This window comes from Neomonachus schauinslandi, chromosome 11 (assembly GCF_002201575.2).
Source record: "Neomonachus schauinslandi chromosome 11, ASM220157v2, whole genome shotgun sequence".
In the NCBI taxonomy this organism is placed as follows: Eukaryota; Metazoa; Chordata; class Mammalia; order Carnivora; family Phocidae; genus Neomonachus; species Neomonachus schauinslandi.
The window spans coordinates 97,849,255-97,866,792 of record NC_058413.1 but is presented as its reverse complement, the minus strand read 5'-3'; the positions used below and the strand labels follow the sequence as shown (position 1 = coordinate 97,866,792).

General features: G+C 59.0%; 3 protein-coding genes across 3 annotated transcripts; 1 reads left to right on the top strand and 2 right to left on the bottom strand.

Moving 5' to 3' along the window:
* Window positions 1–230: 230 nt before the first annotated feature.
* On the bottom strand, window positions 231–3,051 carry APOA4 (apolipoprotein A4). The gene is made up of 3 exons (XM_021696523.1): window positions 2,735–3,051; window positions 2,234–2,360; window positions 231–1,365 (listed from the first exon to the last, which is right to left on the bottom strand). Exons 1-3 carry the CDS (start codon window positions 2,781–2,783, stop codon window positions 393–395), a joined length of 1,149 nt encoding a protein of 382 aa, XP_021552198.1. The 5' UTR covers window positions 2,784–3,051; the 3' UTR covers window positions 231–392.
* A 4,913-nt stretch (window positions 3,052–7,964) lies between these two features.
* APOC3 (apolipoprotein C3) lies at window positions 7,965–10,447 on the top strand. The gene is made up of 4 exons (XM_021696390.1): window positions 7,965–8,127; window positions 8,778–8,845; window positions 9,010–9,133; window positions 10,158–10,447. The coding sequence occupies exons 2-4, from the start codon at window positions 8,791–8,793 to the stop codon at window positions 10,279–10,281; spliced, it is 303 nt and encodes a 100-aa protein (XP_021552065.1). The 5' UTR covers window positions 7,965–8,127; window positions 8,778–8,790; the 3' UTR covers window positions 10,282–10,447.
* Window positions 10,448–12,462: 2,015 nt separating this feature from the next.
* APOA1 (apolipoprotein A1) lies at window positions 12,463–14,714 on the bottom strand. The gene is made up of 4 exons (XM_021696430.1): window positions 14,556–14,714; window positions 14,277–14,339; window positions 13,925–14,078; window positions 12,463–13,215 (listed from the first exon to the last, which is right to left on the bottom strand). The coding sequence occupies exons 2-4, from the start codon at window positions 14,317–14,319 to the stop codon at window positions 12,612–12,614; spliced, it is 801 nt and encodes a 266-aa protein (XP_021552105.1). The 5' UTR covers window positions 14,320–14,339; window positions 14,556–14,714; the 3' UTR covers window positions 12,463–12,611.
* Between the last annotated feature and the right edge of the window lie 2,824 nt (window positions 14,715–17,538).

The window sequence follows — 17,538 nt, the reverse complement described above, 5'->3', positions numbered from 1 at the left end:
GAAGCGGGCTGCGTATTTCGTCTTTGGGTAATGTGTGACATCTTTTTCCACCTCCTCTTAGAGCACCCCCCCACCCCTCTCAGCATACCCTGCCCTTGCCCCTCTGGCAATCTCGTCTCCCCAGCCCTGGTGTCCCTCCAAGCCTCCCCTGCAGGCCCCTGCTAAGCTTTGCCAGTGGTTTTGTCCCACCTCAGGCGTACCAACAGTGAGAAGTCACATTGCAACCAGACTGGACTAGTTTCTTAGCAGCTTTATTAAGTAGTGAGAGGTAGTGTCATTTTCCACTGGACATGTGTCCTCAAGCGTGTACCAGAACTGCCTTGGGACAGACAGACAGACAGGTGGCCGGGCAGGGCAGGTGTCCATGGGAGGGCGTGAGCACCGGGGACAGCTCAGCTCTCTAAAGGGACTGGGGTCAGCTGCAGTTCGGGGACGGCCACAAGCATGTCCTGGTTCTCTTTCTCCTCGAGGGTGCTGAAAAAAGAGTTGACCTTGTCCCTCAGATCCTTCTCCAGGAAGCTCAGGTGGTCTTCCACATCCCCTGCATAGGGGCCCAGCTTCTGCCTCAGTTCCTCCACCTGCTGCAGCAGAGCTTTGTTGAAGGTCTCGCCGTAGGGCCCCACGTTGCGCCGGAACTCCTCCACCTGCCGGTCCAGGTGGCTGCTCAGCTCGGCCAGCGACTTCTGCAGCTCCTCGGTGTTGTCCCTCAGCTTGCCACGCACGACCTCGGCCACGGGCACCAGCTTCTGCCGCAGCTCATCGGCGTTGGCCGAGATCTTGGCCTTCAGCTCCTCGGCGTTCTTCTTCATCTGGAAGGCCAGCCCCTCGAGCTGGTGGTTGAGCTTCTCCTGGACGTCCTGCGCATAGGGAGCCAGGCTGCGGCGCAGGTCCTCCACGTTCTGGTCGATCTTGACCTTGAGCTCATCGGCATAGGGCGTGAGGTGCCCCTTGAGCTCTTCAACATTCTGGTCGATCTTGGCCTTCAACTCATCGGCGTAGGGTGTCAGGGAGGCCTGCAGGTTGTCCACGTTCTGGCGCAGCGTGGTCTCCAGGCTCTGCGCATGGGCCGTCAGCTGGTTCCGCAGGCGCTCGGCGTGAGTGTTGACCTGGGTGCGCAGCTCCTCTGCGTAGGGTCCGAGGCGCTGCTGCAGCTCGTGCATGTTGTCCCCGATCTTCCGGCTCACCTCGTCGGCGTGGGGCAGCAGCCGGGCCCGCAGCTCCTCCAGCTCCTTCCGAATCTCCTCCTTCAGCTTCTCAGAGTCTTTGCGCAGGCGTTCGTGCAGCTCCGTAGCAAAGGGCACCAGCTTCTTCTGCAGGTTATCGGTGTAGGTGTTCACTTGCCCAATCTTGTCCTGGAAGAGGGCACTGCAGGGGAAGGACACAAGGGGGCCACCGTTACACTTGGCATTACGTGCCCGGACCTCGTCTCCTTATACACCCCTCATCGCACACACACCTGCCTGAGACGGGTGAGTGAGTGTTCAGGGGTACTGAGTTCACAGGTAGATCATGGTTTGAGAGAGTGGATGTAATAGACTAAGTTATTACCTTGTATCTCTGACTCTCCCCCTGACCTTGAGTCGCAGGACCCACCTCTAATAGTGGGTCTCCCTCCCTCTGAGGCTCTGAGGGTCCCTGTCTCTAGGCTGCTTTCCTGAACTCTGGAGACCGTGGGTCGAGCAGTCAAGTCAAGTACAGTTTACTGTACTCCCCCTGCCTGTACAGTAAAAAGGGCAGACTTTGAAGTCCTTCCCAGCTCAGGTGTGCTGGGACCCAGATCACATTCATTAATAGAATGTTATGCTCTGGACCTCTTCCAGTCTTTTAGGGATTTGAAATACTAGTTTCCTTGCACATGCCCACCCTCAGAGGCTTCCCAAATATCCCCACTTCCTTTCCCATGACTTTACAGGGGCCCCTCCTTCTGGAATGTGTTAGGACCCAGTTCCCATGACATTTCCCTCCCTCCCTTTCTCCCATGACTCTCAATGCTAGGATGTGGCCATCTGTCACACTCTAGAAAGTTCAAGCAGGAAGATTCCTTAGGGATTATCAGTCCAGCCCCCTGTTTAGATATGTGGATCCCAGATCTGGAGACCTCAGGGTCACTGGGAAAGTTAGTGGCAGGGCAGTGGGTATCCTAAGCTCAGGTCCCCGGCCTCTGAGCTCAGCCCTTGCCAACACATTGCATGGCCTTTAAGAAGCTCCGCCCCACAAGTCGTGCCCCTCTTACTTGAGCTGCTGGGTGAGCTCAGACTTCTGGAGATGTTCCACGGCTTCCTTGGCATTGTTGCTCAGCTGACTAAAGTAGTCCCACACCACCGTGGCCACCTGGTTGGCACTGACCTCAGCCTGGGCACCTAGGCAGGAAACAGAGAGTGATTCATGAGGACCTATCTCCTTCCTTGCCCCTCTGCACCAGCCCTGAGCTGCAGACTGGCTGATGGTGGGGGAGCCCAACTGCTGATCTCCCCCTCTGTGCTTCCCTCGTTATAAAGCCACTTCAGGGGCATGTAAAACTGGGATAGCGCCAATGCCAGTGGGCAGAACGTTGGGGAAGAGGCCAGCCCTCCTATGAACCGCGTGGCAGGTGGGCAGCCTTCTGCGTCCAGCTGGGGGATGACAGGCACTTGGAACTGTCCTCTTGCCTGGGCTCCAGACTCTCCACCCTGCCCACTTGATGCAGCAGATGGCTCCTGCCCGAGATCCCCATCCAAAGGCAACTCCTACTCACCAGTGACGGCCACCAGGGACAGGGTCAAGACCACAGCCTTCAGGAACATCCTGGGCTTCTCGCTGGGCTGGAAGAGGCTCGTGCTGCACTGGATCCTTCCTGGAGTCAAGGGGGCCAGAAGAGAGGCTCTCAGGCAGCTCACCAGTGCTGTTGTCCGAACTGACTGAACCTCAGAGCCAGCCAGACATTTAAACCCCCACCAGGCTGCCCTCCCCGCCTCCCTCCCCAGTGTGACTCCACGCTGGAAGGTGACACATGCCCAGGAGGCCTCTTGGACTTTTGTGACCCAAGACAACGTGGCAGCTGACAGCTGACCAGGGCTCGGGTAGCATTCAGAAGACACTATTCTGTATTTGTGCCCCACCCAGTATGGAAGGGAGGGTGGGGAGCCATGAGCTGTGGGAGAAAGGAGGCCTTGGGAACCCCTGAGCCAGGGACTAATGCCCCAGAGGCCCTGCTGGCAATTCTGGGTCTGAGCCAGGTCTGGGGGGCAAAGTTCACACCTCCTCTGTCTGCGTCAGGGAAGAGAGCCCTGCCCCACGACATCCCCCACTCTGACTCCATCCATCTCAGAGCACAAGACACTGGGCTGGGACACCCAGGGCCACAGCTGCGGACAGCAAGCTCTGGTCCAGGTGTGCCCAGGAGGAGGGGGCTCTTGCAAGCCTTTGGGCAGTTTGGTGGAGTGGGCAAGGGCCCTGTATTGAACGGGTTCATTTTAAGTGTGCTTCCTGTCCCACCACGGCCTAGGTGGGTCACGGGCCTCGTGATTCAGCTTGGCCTAGCTCTGAGCCTCAGTTTCTCCTTTGAAACATGGGGCTGCTCATGGTGTGAGTAGTATAATGCCTGACGCAGAGTTAGCACTACAGATAGTTGTTGTTATTAATAATAGTATTGCTTTCCTGGTTTGGACCATGGCAGGAGGCCCAGTAGAATGCTCACCCCAGGGGGCCCCGTGCAGGGAGAACGGCTGGCCTGAGGCCTGATTCCCACCCCCAGCCCAGCCACACTCCCTGGGCAGGAGCAGCCAGCCTATGCTGAATCGCAGGACCTGAGCCTCTTAGGGGATGAGGGTGGGGGGCAGGAGGTCTTCTATAGGACGTCTAATGTTCTCTACAACTGAGGTCGTACACCCAATTACAGAAAGCCATCCACCAAGAAGACAACGCAGCCTGGTCAGCGTGGGTAGCTCTGCTGGACCACGTCCCCTGCACTGACCACCAGATGCATCCCACCGACGGCACTGTCGGCCCCCCCACACCGCGAGAGCACAGTGCCCGGCACGAAGCTGGGCTCCCGTAGACCACAGTTGTGTTGACCCTGACTTATCAGGCCTCCCTGGTTCATATTCCAGCAGTGGCTGATGTCTCAGGGGATCGAAGACAGCTAGAAGGCCTTCTGCTGCCCGCACCCCCCACGGTCGCTTCCAGTGCCAGGGAGCTCCCCCCTCCCCGGAGCGGCTCTTCCCTCCTCCCAGCAGCTGTGAGGGGCTCAGATTCTGGAGTCGGGCTCCCTGGGTTTGCGGCTGGGCTCCCCACTCACCGTCCCCGTGGGGACAGGGCAGATCTCCTAATCTCTCCGAGCCTCAGCCGCCCCCGCTGGGCAGGGACGAGCACCTGCCCGCTGGGCTTCGAGGATTCGGAGTGACAACCGGTGTCGTGCTGGGAACGATGCCCGGCGCACAGTAGGTGCTCATCCAGCACAAGCCAGGCTTCACCCCTGAAAGCCTTCCCTCCCTGCAACACTGGCCTATCGCTCGTGCTCCTGCTCCCACGTCAGGCACAGTCCGGCCCGGGGTGGGCACAAAGGTCAGTGCTCAGTGCCCCCATCCCTTCCCTTGGGGCCGGAGATGAAAAGAGCAATGAGTCACCGAGGACACCGCAGCTGCAATTGGAGTCCGAGCAGCCAGTGCCACCAGCATGTGACAGGCTCCGTCTCGCCCGCCCAGGGGGACACGCAGCAGGAGTGTCTGCACCTATCCGCGCATGCCCGAGAGCATCCGCCGGACGTGCACAGAGTCGCCTAAGTGCGCCACCACTTCCGCTGTCTGGGGGCACAAAGCTGGGGCCTGCCGCTAGGGGACCCGTGCAGACTGGCGCAGAGCTGTGCGGCCGATGGAGCAGCCACAGCCTTGAGGGGGGCGTGCTGCGTCCTGGCGTGTGGTCCGGGGGTGCCATCGATGAATGCATTTCTCTCCCGACGTCAGCGGGCATCTTTGGTATCAGGCTGTGAATGGATTTGTGCTGGGAGCAGGGGAGAATGAGCGCCCAGGCTCAGAGTGTTCGAGCTGCTGATGGAAGTAGGAGACTCTGCCCCCAGCTGGGCCTCTGGGTCTCTTTGGGCTCAGATGCTGGCATTTCCAGGTCCTCCGGTGGGCAGGGCCGAATTGGGGCTCCCAGTTCAGCCTACTGGCAGGGGCTTGGGTCACAGAGCCTCGGGTGCTAAGCCTCACCCAGACACGAGTAAGCTCGGAGAGTCTGCCCAACCGCAGAGGACCATTTTTGGCCCCCGCTAGTCAAGCCTCCTCCCCCCACCCCTCCCCACCCACTGCGGCGGCTGCTTACTCCTTAGAGCCAGTCTTGGGCCAGGCCCAGAGCAGTCTCCTCGTTCCAGGGGAGCCAGCTTGGGAGGGAGGGAGAGAATACGGAGGGCCAGGCGGCTTAGGCTGGCCACTGAGAGGGCCCCTACGGAGATAGCCCCTACTGAGACCGCCCAGAGGGGTCCAGGCACTCAAGTGCCCTGAGCACTTTGAAAGAGAAAATGGGGAGCGTCTGGGTGGCTCAGTCGTGAAGCGTCTGCCTTCGGCTCAGGTCGTGATCCCAGGGTCCTGGGATCGAGCCCCGCATCAGGCTCCTTGCTTGGCGGGAAGCCTGCTTCTCCCTCTCCCACTCCCCCTGCTTGTGTTCCCTCTCTCGCTGTGTCTCTCTCTGTCAGATAAATAAATAAAGTCTTTGAAAGAAAAAAAAAAAAAAAGAATGGTGAGCTTTGGAATAAACTCAGTGTCTTTAAAAGAAAAAAACCATGGGGCGCCTGGGTGGCTCAGTCCGTTAAGCGTCTGCCTTCGGCTCAGGTCGTGATCCCAGGGTCCTGGGATTGAGCCCCGCATCGGGCTCCCTGCTCCGTGGGGAGCCTGCGTCTCCCTCTCCCTCTCCCCCTGCTTGTGTTCCCTCTCTCGCTGCGTCTCTCTCCGTCAAATAAATAAATAAAATCTTAAAAAAAAAAAAAAAGAAAGAAAGAGAAAACGGCCCAGGACTCCTGGCATGCCACACGCCTGCTGCATGGGCCCACACACCTGGGTTCTCTACCCAGCTTAGCACCCCCCTGCTGGGTCTCTCTGCCCCCATCTTCTGACCTCCTTGGCCTCAGGGGGCCCATTGCTACATAGGAGAGAGAGGACAGGTTCCTCCAGACCCTGCACACACGCAGGCAAAGGGAGTTGGAAGGTCCAGGGCCAAGGGATCCAGGCAGCCCATTCTAGTACACCCAGGGGCCAAGGACTTTGTACTCCAGCCCAGCCTGGAATCCGGATTCCCACTGTGACCTTCACCTCTGGGGCTGAGGGACAGGCCAAAACAGAAGAGCAACATGGGCACAGGGGCTCTCTGCCCTCCCCAGTGCTCAGATCCTTCAGTGACCAAATCAGCTTCCTTTTCTCCCCCACCCCATCCCTAAATTCTGCTCAGGAAGAGGTGTATGAGTGACTGATAAATCCCCGAGGGTCTCGTATCTCCAAGCTGTTTGGTACCAGTGTAGGTATTTGAAGACCGGGATTCTGGTTCCCTGCTCTACCAGTGATGGGCTCTGTGTACTTGGGTACATCTCAGCCCCATAAGCCTTAGGTTTCTTACCTACAAAATGGGGTTATTAGTATCTACTTCACAGGAATCTATTTGCATTTTAACAGAATACAAGATCTAAGTCAAAGGAATGACTTTCTAACGGAGAAACTTCAAGTCTCAGCCAATAATAAAGAATTCTGAGGGTGGAGCCAGGCCACTTTCTTGGGGCTTTGATTTCACATTGTCGGGTTAGTTGTTTCTTCCTGAGAGGATGGCTGCCTGCCAAAAGCCCTATTTCTACCTTGGGGGCTCCTCCTGCCTTCAGACTATGCTGTCTGGGGATGGACAAGGTGTTTGGGAGGAAGAGAGATTTATCAGGCCCCCTCCACACACCAGTTCCTTTGGACTTATCTCATTTACTTTGCATCACAACTCTTGGCATATCGGCGTTCTATCGCCTTTTTCAAGGGAGGAAAATTGAGGCTCTGAGATGTTAGGTCTCTGGCCCTGGGTCATATGAGTCAGTGTCAAAGGCATCGTTTAAACCTAGGATCTCTTGACTCCAAAGTCTTAGCCTCCCCGATCCTGCTAGCCAGGCTATGGCTCCCAGTGTGGGCCCAGGGACACCTCACCCCAAGAAAGGCCCGAGGCCTCTCCTGGACGGCCCCCGCAGAGCTCCTCCTCACCCTCTCCCTACCAGACTGGCCACTGCCGCCTTGCTTCCTTCCAGCTCCCCGCCCAGCCAGGGAGCCATGAGGGCTGCCATTTCAAAGCTAAGGAAACCAAGACCCAACGTGAGAGGTGCTCAGTGCTGGAAATCAATCCCAGCCAGAGGCCTCAGCCTTGAGCCGCAGCTCCTGCCTCAGGGAATGTTATCAGTGGGTCCAGAGGGCAGGGGGAGGAGGAGGGGAGGAACTGGCGGGGCAAAGGCCTTGGGCTCCGAGCAGCTTTTGCTATTCTCCCACCAACCCCTACCCTGGGCTCAGCTCGGGGAGGTTCCTGGGTGAGCAGCAGCCGGACCGAAGTACAGAGGTGCAGATGCTGGGGAGGGGACTGTGTAATCCCCACTGCTTCGCCCTCCCCACACAAGCCTCTGCCCATAGGTCTTCTGTGACCTCACTCTATACACCACACCCCAACACTGAGTTGTTCCCTAGCCTGAAGGAGCCCATCACCTTCTCAGTCCAGCCCCACCCCTTCCAGGCGGTTTGCAGGACGAGGAGGGTGGGGGCGGGGAGGGATCTGCAAGCCAGGTGTGAAGGGCTGAGGTGGGCCCAGAGGGCTTGTGCCCTAATCCCTTTCCCCTATCACCAGCCTCTCCCTGGGGAGCCAGGCTGCTTGGAGGAAATGGGGTCTCCCCAGTGCCTGAGCCCCTCTGGGCCGCAGGGTAGCAGGAGAGCAGGGTGGGCATGGGGGGACCCAGAGATTTCCCAACTCTCCCAGCAGGCCTGGCTGCATCTGGGCAGCCTGCCTCGGGCCCTGGTCTAGACTGATCAGCAGGTGACCTTTGCCCGGCTCACTGAGCCCTCCGTGCCCCCTGCCCTGGGGACAATATAAAACAGGTCAGAGCCCTCTTGTCTGCCTGCTCAGTTCATCCCAAGGCATCTGCTCCAGGTAATGCCCCGCAGGGAGGAGGAGGGGGGGGGGCTAGAGGAGAGCAGCATGGAGAGGGGCAGAGGAGCGTCCCTGCCCAGACCAGCCAGCACAGTCCGGAGAAGAGCCAGCTGGGGCCAAGGAAGCCGCAGGGCTGGGGGGCAGCCCCCACCTCCAATCGCATGCTGGGGGGAAACCGAGGCTCGCGGAAGGCAGGACACCTGCCAAAGCTACACAGAGTGTAGTGTTACAGCTGGGACGCCCGTGGGCACACTTTGCCCTCATTCTGCATGTTTAGGACCGCAAGGAGCCTTAGAGCCCCGTCCTTCCCCAGACAGGAAAACTGGGCCTGGACAGGGGCAAAGATCTACCCCAAGTCACCTAGCATGCTAGTGGCAGGAACCAGGCCAGAACCCAGGTGTCCTGATTCCTGGTCTAGTGGGTTTTCTGCTCTCTCCCTTGTGGCCCGCGCTCTCCCTCAGTCTGGCTCTGGAGGCCCCAGAGGCTGAAAGCCCTTCATCTCCCGCATTAGCTGACAGCGGGGCCTTTCTCCCCCTGGCTTGACCCAGCTCAGGACCTAGTGTTGGGGCCACACTACTTTCCCGGGGGGGGGGGGGGGCGTCTAGAGGTGGGGGGAGCTAAGGTACCCCTCACAAGACGCTTCCTTGCAGGAACAGAGGTGCCATGCAGCCCCGGGTCCTCCTCATCGCTGCCCTCCTGGTGCTCCTGGCCTCTGCCCGTAAGCAGCTCGTGGGGACTGGGCTAGGGCTCGGGTGGGGGTGGCCCTCTGCCTGGAGGATCCTTGGGGATGGCTTGAGGATCCCGGGCCCTGGTGGGTGGCTAGGCAGAAGCCAAGGGTTCCCTAGAGGTGACCCATCCCACTCAGCCCTGCTCTCCTGGCAGGAGCTCTGGAGGCAGAGGACCCCTCCCTACTGGGCCTTATGCAGGGATACATGCAGCACGCCACCAAGACTGCCCAGGACACGCTGACCAGCGTGCAGGAGTCCCAGGTGGCTCAGCGGGCCAGGTATGCCCCCACATCTCCGTGCTCGGTGTCAGTTCCTGCCCCTGACTCAGGAGGGCCCTGGCAGTGGACTGCGGCTCTCCCAGGACCTGCGCCTCTCTGAGCCTCCGTGCTCTGCTCTATGAGCTGGTCCCACACAGGGCTTTCTCGGGCTGCCAGGGGAGAGATGGCGGAGGCGGGCCTGCATTCTTCCTTCCTCCTCCTGGCCTCCCCTCCCTCTGAGGGCCCTCCTTGCTCCTTTAGGCACCCTGCAAGGCTCTGAGGAAGGCCAGGTTAGCTCTTGCTGCCATTCTCTTTATTGGTGGAGGTTGGCATGGAGGCTCCACCCAACCCAATTTCGGCTGGTGTGTGTGTGTGTGAGTGTGTTTCTGCCTTGTGCCAAGCCCTGGGGCCGGTGTCCAGCAGAATCCATCCTTCCTCTCCCACCCTGCCCTGCCTTCTAGTCCTCTCTTCTCCCAGCATCCTTTCCCACTTCCACGCCCCCACCCCTGGGCGTCAGCCAACAGTTCCGTAGCTGAGGCATTCAGACTCTCATAGTCCTCAGAACTCGCTGTGGAGTGGGTATTATATTTGCCATTTTACAGATGAGAAAATCGAGGCTCAGAGACGTTAAATGACTCGCCCCAGATCACACAGCTTATTTATGCTCTGATGATTGTCCAAATGAGAGACTGCGTCCCTCTGCCCCACCCCACTCAGAGCCACCAGGTTGTGCAACTCTAGTGGGATCATTCGCCTGGAATAGACTGACAGCCGGGGCCTTCCGCATCTCCCACTCAGTCACTCCTGTCCAGCTTGCCTCAGACCCAGGGTGGCACCAAGTTCTGCCCCAACCCGGAGAAATAGGCTGGACCTGTGTTAGGGTCCCCTCACCCCCTTCAGCATCTCTTCTGCCTGGGCTGGCAGCTGAAAGGGTTCCTGCCGGAGGTCTCAGGGGCGTTGCTGGGTGAGGTTGAGAGGGTCGGGGGAGAGGCAGATGAGCTCTCACCCCCACCTCCATTGCTTCCCTTACTGATTTGACCCCCAGGGACTGGATGAACGATGGCTTCAGTTCCCTGAAAGACTACTGGAGCACGTTTAAGGGCAAGCTCTCTGGGTTCTGGGATTCAGCTTCTGAGGTCCAAACCACCGCAGCCTCTGATGCCTCCTGAGACCTCGACAGCCCAACTCTTCCTGCCCACCCACCCTGCCAGCTCCTTGGGCAGCCCCGAAAGTCACTTGAAAGTGACAGCATTCCCACCTCCCACCCCACCCCAGACCTGGCCCACCCCCAAGCTTGTTGTCCTCCCAATAAAGCTGGATGAGAAGCTGCCGTGAGTGGGATGTCCCATGTCTGCCATGTATGTTTTGGCATGGAAATGGGCCAAGGTACTTCTGTGGGTGGGCACGGGGCTGACTCCAACTCAGGCAGGCTGCCTGAGCTGACTTGTGGGACCCAGGCCGCTGGCCCTCTCAACCAGACTTGAGTGGGGGGTGGTTGGAGTAAGATACAACTAGACTCTGGTCTTGGCCCCATCATTTTGTATCAGCCTGTTTCTTATCTGTAAAGTGGATGCAACAATACCACCCCCACTGCAGATTTGTTGAATGAATGAATGAAATAAGACTGTGCACAACACCTGGTCATCTTTGTGGCTATAGGCTGAGCTGAATTACCCCTCGGACCAGCATCGGAGTGGGGGAGGGGGGATTCCAGGGTTCCGGAAGCTAAGAAGAACCCCAAAGTTACCCAACAGCGGCTGTTTGCCTTGTGTCCCCACCAGCCAACAGATGTTCACGTCAGGGAGTCCCAGAACCACAGACTACTTGAGCAGGCCCTCGCTCTTCCAGTGATAAAACTGAAAGATGAAGGCCTTTGCCCAATGTCAAGGAGTCTGCAAACGACAGAGCAGGGCCCCAAGCCCGGGTTAGCTGCTCCTATTCTGCTCGGCTGACACAGAAAAAACTCAGTTACTCGGACACTGGGAGCCAGAGGGCTCCTTGACAGATCTGGGGGGCATCAGCACATTTAGTCCCACTTGGAGACATCTGCTCTCTCTTTGGAAATCCACCTGGGCTTCTCTTCTGGCCCAACTGGGCCAGGGATCCCAGTATCCACACCTGGACAGTGTTCTCACCCAAATCTCGCCTTGACACCCATTGCAGCTCCGGATGGTTAGGAACAACAAACTTTATCCAAGAGTTTTTAAGACACACTGGTGTTTGGGGGAGGGGCAGGGCGCCAAAGGCCCTGTTGGGGGAACATGCTCCATCAGTTCACTGCCCAGGTCTCTGATCTGTGAAGCCATGTGCATGCACACGGGGGTGCGTGTACCTGAGTGTGGAGAGGGGCCGGCTGTGGACCGGGGTGTATGCTTGAGAATGGGCATGTCTGTGTGCACAGCCGTGTGAACTTGAGTGCCTGGCCACACGCTTTTTAAAAAAAAGACCCAGGATGGGTCTGGAAGGGGCAACTCAGCCCATCCTGCTCTTCAGCCTTGCTTGGCGAGTGACTTCAAGCTTCAGCTTTCTCCTCTGAGCCGTGGATATGGTGGCTGTCTGGCCAGGATTTGGGGAAGGATGCAGTGGGATGATGGATATGAATGCATCTTGGAAATAAAAATGGGCTGGTTACCTGTAAGAGGTGGGGATTATTGTTCCGACTCAGGCCTGGAGCCCCAGGGGTGGGATGGCTGGCTGACAGCTGTGAAGGAGGAAACATCGGCCTTTTCTGGAGAGGGCAGGACTGTGAGGAGTGGCATGCTGCCCTTGTAAAAAAAGAAAAGCGAAGCATCTGTTTCTTCATTTTTTGAATTACTAAAGGAGGAAGGAGCAAAGGCCAAGCTCTTCATGTGAGCCTGCCCCCATCCTTCCAGCCCCAGGGGCTCCTTGAGGCCCACCCCAGCTGGCCCCAAGCCAGAGGGCTGCCAGAGACTCCTGTCCTGGCCTGCGGGGGCCGGGGGGTGGGGGTGGGGGACATATGGGGGGAAGAGAGCCCTGTTTCCTGACCGTCCTCAGACAGGGCTGCCGTTCTTATTTGAGCCTCTTGCAGGGCACTTAGCATGCATTGTCTGTCCCCTCGCCTGATCCTCTCTTATTCCTTTCTGTTTGGGCCTCCTTGGGAAGGGAGCTCCACACACTACCTCCCTCCTAGCAGCCGGGCCTCGCAAGTCCCCGACCCTGAATGAAGGCCCTCAGGGCCCCAGCTTCCGACTGATGGGCTCCCGCTGCAAAATCGGCAGGGAAGTCCCTGTCCTCCGGCCAAAGGCCCTGGTGCCCGCCCCCGGGGCTGCCCCAGGGATGTCCCTCCTCCGCCCGCACCCACTCCCATCCTCCCAAAGAAGAATTTACAGTTTTCGGAGCCCATTTTATTGTTTAAAAATCATAACTGAAGCTTCAAAACACAGCCCAACACAGACATCCCGCTTTGGAAACGTTTATTCTAAGAACCCGATGCACGGAAAGGGGAGCCCCGGGAGGGGTCCCTCGGGTCCGGGGCGCGTCACTGGGAGTTCAGCTTCTTGGTGGCCTCATCGACGGCGGCCAGGAGGCTGTCCCTGAAGTTCTCCAGCACGGGCAGCAGGCCCTGGCGGAGGTCCTCGAGCGCGGGCTTGGCCTTCTCTCTGAGCGCGCTCAGGTGCTCGCTGGCCTTGGCGTGGTACTCGGTCAGGGCTGCGCCGCCGCCCTCCTTGAGCGCCTGCAGCCGGGCGGCCAGGCGCTCACGCAGCTGCTCGCTGTAGGGGGCCAGCTGCGCGCGCAGCGCGTCCACGTGGGTGCGCGCGCGGTCCCGCAGCTCCTCGCCCAGCGGGCTCAGCTTCTCCTGCAGCTCCTGCAGCTTCTGGCGCGCGCCCTCGCGCAGCTCCGCGCCCAGCGGCGCCACCTTCTGGCGGTACAGCTCCACCTCCTCGTGCCACTTACTCTGGAACTCGTCCAGGTAGGGCTGCACCTTCTTCTTCACCTCCTCCAGATCCTTGTTCATCTCCTGCCGCAGCACCTCTGTCTCCTTTTCCAGGTTATCCCAGAACTCTTGGGTGACCGGGCCGATCTGTTCGCGCAGCTTGGCCACCGTGCTGCTCAAGCTGTCCCAGTTGTCTAGGAGTTTCAGGCTGAAGGGGCGAGGAGGGGAGAGCGAGGGGCTCAGGGGTGGCCTCCCCGGCACCCCGGACAGCCCCGGAGCTGCGGGCCTGGCGCCCCGGCCCGTCCGCGCTGAGGCCCGAGCAGCACCTGTCCCTGCTGGGCATCAACCCGAGGGGCCGGCGCCCGGCCTCGCTTTCCCCACACCTCTCCTCCCGCAGGACAGCCTCCCGCGCACACACCACCGCTGGGTCCCACGGTTCGGATGGACTGAGGAGCTAGGAGCGACAGAGCTGGGTTGGGTGCCCTGTCTTGTCTGTCCCCAAAGCTGGGCCTCAAGGACCTCGTCACTATACTTGGAGTCCATCCTCCTCTCTGGAGACGGCCATCCCTGTTGCTGGCCAGGAGAGGAGGAGGGAGCTAAGAATCGGAAGGGGCTTGTCGCACTCGCAAGCAGATGGTGGTGCTGTGATTGCTGACCCGGCAGCCCCTCGCTAGGGTGCTACAGATCTTATTCTCCCTAAAATGGGTTGTGAGATGCTGGTTATTTGGGGGATCTCATTCCTGCTTGGGGATCCCATTCTGGATTTTTCCAGGCCTTCTATGGGGCCCAGGAAATAGCAGGTGGGGATTTGGCCAGTCTGGCTACATCTTCCCACAGGCCTCTCTGCCCAGCAGGACCGGCCACCCCTGCCCCTGTCCCCAGTCCCCCGGTGCCCCAGCCCCAGGTTGGGTCCATACTTCAGCTGTTTTCCCAAGGCGGAGGCTTCAAACTGGGCCACATAGTCTCTGCCGCCGTCTTTGACTACGTCCACATACACGGTGGCTAAATCCTTCACTCGATCCCAAGGTGACTGGGGTTCATCTTGCTGCCAGAAATGCCGAGCCTGGCTCCCTGGAGGTGAGAGGAGAGACCCAGATCAGGCCAGCTCCGGACTGGGCTCAGAGCTGAAATGCCAGGCTTGGAGGCAGGGGCAAGGGGATGAGTGAGAAATCCTGTTCCCTGGGCTCAGGAGGGTGGCCCACAGGGGCTTAGGGAGAAGCCCCCCCTCCCCCCGCCAATGGTTGGCTTCCTAGGTTGGGGGGCACCTACCCGTGAGGAAGAGCACGGCCAAGGTCAGCACCACCGCTTTCATCCTGAAGGGACGTGGGTGACCTGGAGGAGAAGAGGGTCCCGGCTGAGTGGGCCAGGCCTCTAGTGTGAGGAGCCCAATGCCCCCCCACTCATTTTAGCCAGGAGTGGAGGAGGCAGGGCACAGAGTGGGAAGGGGTCTCAGCACCCAGAGCCCCAGCATGGGGCAGAGACTAGAGCCTGGACCCCAGAGCCTGAGCCTCCGATGCCCAGAGCTGGGGAGCAGGCAGCTGCACTTACCTCGAGGACTCCAGCAGTCTCTGAGCTGCCCACTCTCCCAGCCTATTTATGTCTCCAGGCAGGGGCTGGGCTGGGAGGCTGATAAGCCCAGCCCAGGCCTTGCTGCAGCTCCCTGGTCCTGGCCATGTGGAACTTAGAGTTCAAGGATCAGCTCTGTCCCCAGGGCCGGACAAATAGAATGGGCAAACAGGAAGCTGTGGGGGCTGCAGGGACAGGGATCAAGGGTTCAGGCGGGGGCCAGAGGGGGTGGGTGCAGGCTTGCAGGCCCTCAGGGTCGGGGTCATCTGCACCCATGGCTTCTCCCAGGGGGGATGTGTGCCCGCCATTGTCCGCCATGCGAGTGCAGCCAGAAGCACGAGTCACCGGCTGGCCAGGGATGGCTGGGACTCCTCCCCTCGGGAGATGTCCTCCCCCACCGTCCCCTTGCGTTCCAGGTAGATCACTTTGCCCCCACCCTGGCCTTCCCCTCCAAAGGCAGCAGACGGTCTTCCACCCAACACCTTTTGTCCCAACAGGTCAGCAGACCTTTCTCCAGGCTCTCCCAGACCTCCCAAAGCCTTACGCTCACCCGAAGGGGACTGTGGGGCCAGGGAGTGGCCTGGGCAGAGTGGAGAGGGCTTCGTGGCTCCCAGACTGAGACTTCCGGGACCTCTGACATTTCAAAACAAATTCTAAAAACCAACTCCGTGTTGGTTTTTTTGTCATGTAAAAACGTTACCCACGGTGCTCGCTTCGGCAGCACATATACTAAAAACGTTACCCACGGTCTCCTCATCCCCCCCAAACCCCACCCGTCTCCCGTGACAAGGACTTCACAAAAGAAAAGATCTTTTTTTAACGTCATGAAAGGGCATCATGTCAGAACAAAGGGCAGTCACTTAAGTGAATCCATGTATCTTTGCACTGTCGGTGTTCACATGTGGGCGTGCACAGTGAGAGTGGAGACCAGACTTTAGGGGTCCCCGGTGCGGGGGCGGGGGAAGGACCTCTGCAGAAGGAGGCCGCAGGAGACCTGGTTACTCACTTCATTTCGCCTCCCACTTGCAAAATCCTGGAGGAGGATCTCGGGCCAGTTAGGTCATCTCTCTGAGCCTTGGTTTCCTACCAGTAAAATGGAGACAACAATGGCCTGGGCTGTTGGAGGCCCTGGGGAGTTGTGTAAATTAAGTGCAAAGTGCTGTGTGCTCAATGGTGTCTGCAGCGCCGCTCTGCAAGGGGTCCCCCGGAAGGCCCAGCACCTCCAGCCCCAGCTCCCTGATGGGCCCTGAGTCACAGAAGCGGTGGAGGCCCACAGAAGCCGAGAGGACTGTGAGATCAACTACTCTGGCCTCTCCCCTCCCTGCCATCTTACAGATGAGGAAACTGGAGGGAGGGTGGGGACCAAATTTGCCCCACGTCTCTGGTCTCTCAGCAAGTGAGAGGCAGGGCTAAACTTTGCACGCGGGGCTCTGGATGTATAGACCCAGGACAGCAATGTGCCCTTCACCGTCTACCCAGGAAACTCCCCACTGTCAGCCAGGTCCCAGAGCTGCCGGGCCCCGGGCCTCCGCCACTGCAGCCAGTCTCCTGTCCTTCACCGCAGATAAGAAGGCTTGGGGCTGGACAGCCTTGAATCCCAGCTCTGCCCCTTTAGCTGTGTGGCCCTGGGCAAGTTATAGAACCTCTGCCCTCCTCAGTCCCTTATCTGCTAAATGAAGACAAGGACGGAAAAGCCCATCCCTAGAGTCCCGGCAGGGGTGGTGTGCACGGCAGGCAGACTAATACCCCTCCCCCCCAAAGATGTTCAGGTCCTAAGCCCTGGAACCCGTGACTTTGCAGATGTGATTATAGGGACCTTGAGATGGGTGGTTTTCCTGGATTATCCAGGTGGGCCCGATGTCAGCACAAGGGTCCCTAACTATACGAGAGGGAGGCAAGAGACGTGGTCAGAGGAGACAAGGGGACAGCAGCTCAGGTCAGAGCAATGTGTAGGGGGCCGGAAGCCAGGGGGTGTGGGCGGCCTCCAGAAGCAGGACGAGGTAGACACAGATGTTCTCCTGCTGACACCAGGATTTTAGCTTTGTATGACCAAGTATGACCTCTTGGGACTTTTGACCTCTACAACTGTCCTGAGATAATAAATGTGTGTTGTTTTAAGCACTGCATTTGAACATCTGCGGCAAAACCGGAAGGCAGCTGGCACTCGGTAACTCTTCTGTGTCCCCGAATCCCAATTTCTGGCATTCTCCCCATTCTTGCTCCCAGTGAACACACGTGCCCTCTCAGACTGGAGCTAGGACCCCGGCTTCTGGAAACAGATGTGGCAAGGACTCATATTTTCTCTGTGTGGCCCTGACTTGCAGCTGCTGGGATTTGGGACGTCTGCTCCTGGACCAACCCAGCCACAGAGGTCCATGGGGCCCTGCAGAGAGGAAGCCGGTCTCCTTGAACAGTCTGCCTGGGCTGCCACTTAGCCAGCCCAGCTTTCTGCCTGTGGTGTAAAGAGCTGGGGAGGTGGGGGGTGGGGAGGCTGGTCCCCTCCTGGGGCCAAGAGAGGCTCCTTCCTTTCTGGGGGTAGAGCTCGCCCCAGCCAGCACACGGGGGGAATCTCAGAAGCTTACTGGTTGGACTCCAAGCTACCCGCCATTGTTATACTTTGGTTTATTACTGAAACGATTATTATGGTTAAACCTAATTCCAACATTTGTGTGGTTCCTCAGTGGCCAAAGCATTTCCACGATCGTCCCTGGAAGGCCCGGCAGCCAGATATTTTCGCTGTTGTCTTGTGTATGAGAAGAGAGCCGCTCAGGGCTGCCAAGAGCTGCCCGTGGCTTCCAGCCGTTAGCACTTGGTGCTGTCAGGCCACCAGCAGCAAGGCCCCCGGCGCCCCTAGCCCGTGTGTTCCGATCAGGGGCTTCTCAGTTTCCCAGCTCAGGGATCTGAAGGCATCGGGCTAGGGAGCGCTGTTGATAGCATCCTCACAAGCAGCAAGTCTTTTTCACTG

Excerpts from the sequence above, each read along its gene's own strand:
- APOA1 (XM_021696430.1), bottom strand. The coding sequence starts at position 14,319 with ATGAAAGCGGTGGTGCTGACCTTGGCCGTGCTCTTCCTCACGG. Across the intron at positions 14,079-14,276 it reads GGCCGTGCTCTTCCTCACGG|GGAGCCAGGCTCGGCATTTC; the intron begins GTAGGTGCCCCC and ends TCTCACCTCCAG. Across the intron at positions 13,216-13,924 it reads GCCTTGGGAAAACAGCTGAA|CCTGAAACTCCTAGACAACT; the intron begins GTATGGACCCAA and ends TCGCCCCTTCAG.
- APOA4 (XM_021696523.1), bottom strand. The coding sequence starts at position 2,783 with ATGTTCCTGAAGGCTGTGGTCTTGACCCTGTCCCTGGTGGCCGTCACT. Across the intron at positions 2,361-2,734 it reads GTCCCTGGTGGCCGTCACTG|GTGCCCAGGCTGAGGTCAGT; the intron begins GTGAGTAGGAGT and ends TTTCCTGCCTAG. Across the intron at positions 1,366-2,233 it reads GAGCTCACCCAGCAGCTCAA|TGCCCTCTTCCAGGACAAGA; the intron begins GTAAGAGGGGCA and ends CTTCCCCTGCAG.
- APOC3 (XM_021696390.1), top strand. The coding sequence starts at position 8,791 with ATGCAGCCCCGGGTCCTCCTCATCGCTGCCCTCCTGGTGCTCCTGGCC. Across the intron at positions 8,846-9,009 it reads GGTGCTCCTGGCCTCTGCCC|GAGCTCTGGAGGCAGAGGAC; the intron begins GTAAGCAGCTCG and ends CTCTCCTGGCAG. Across the intron at positions 9,134-10,157 it reads CAGGTGGCTCAGCGGGCCAG|GGACTGGATGAACGATGGCT; the intron begins GTATGCCCCCAC and ends TTTGACCCCCAG.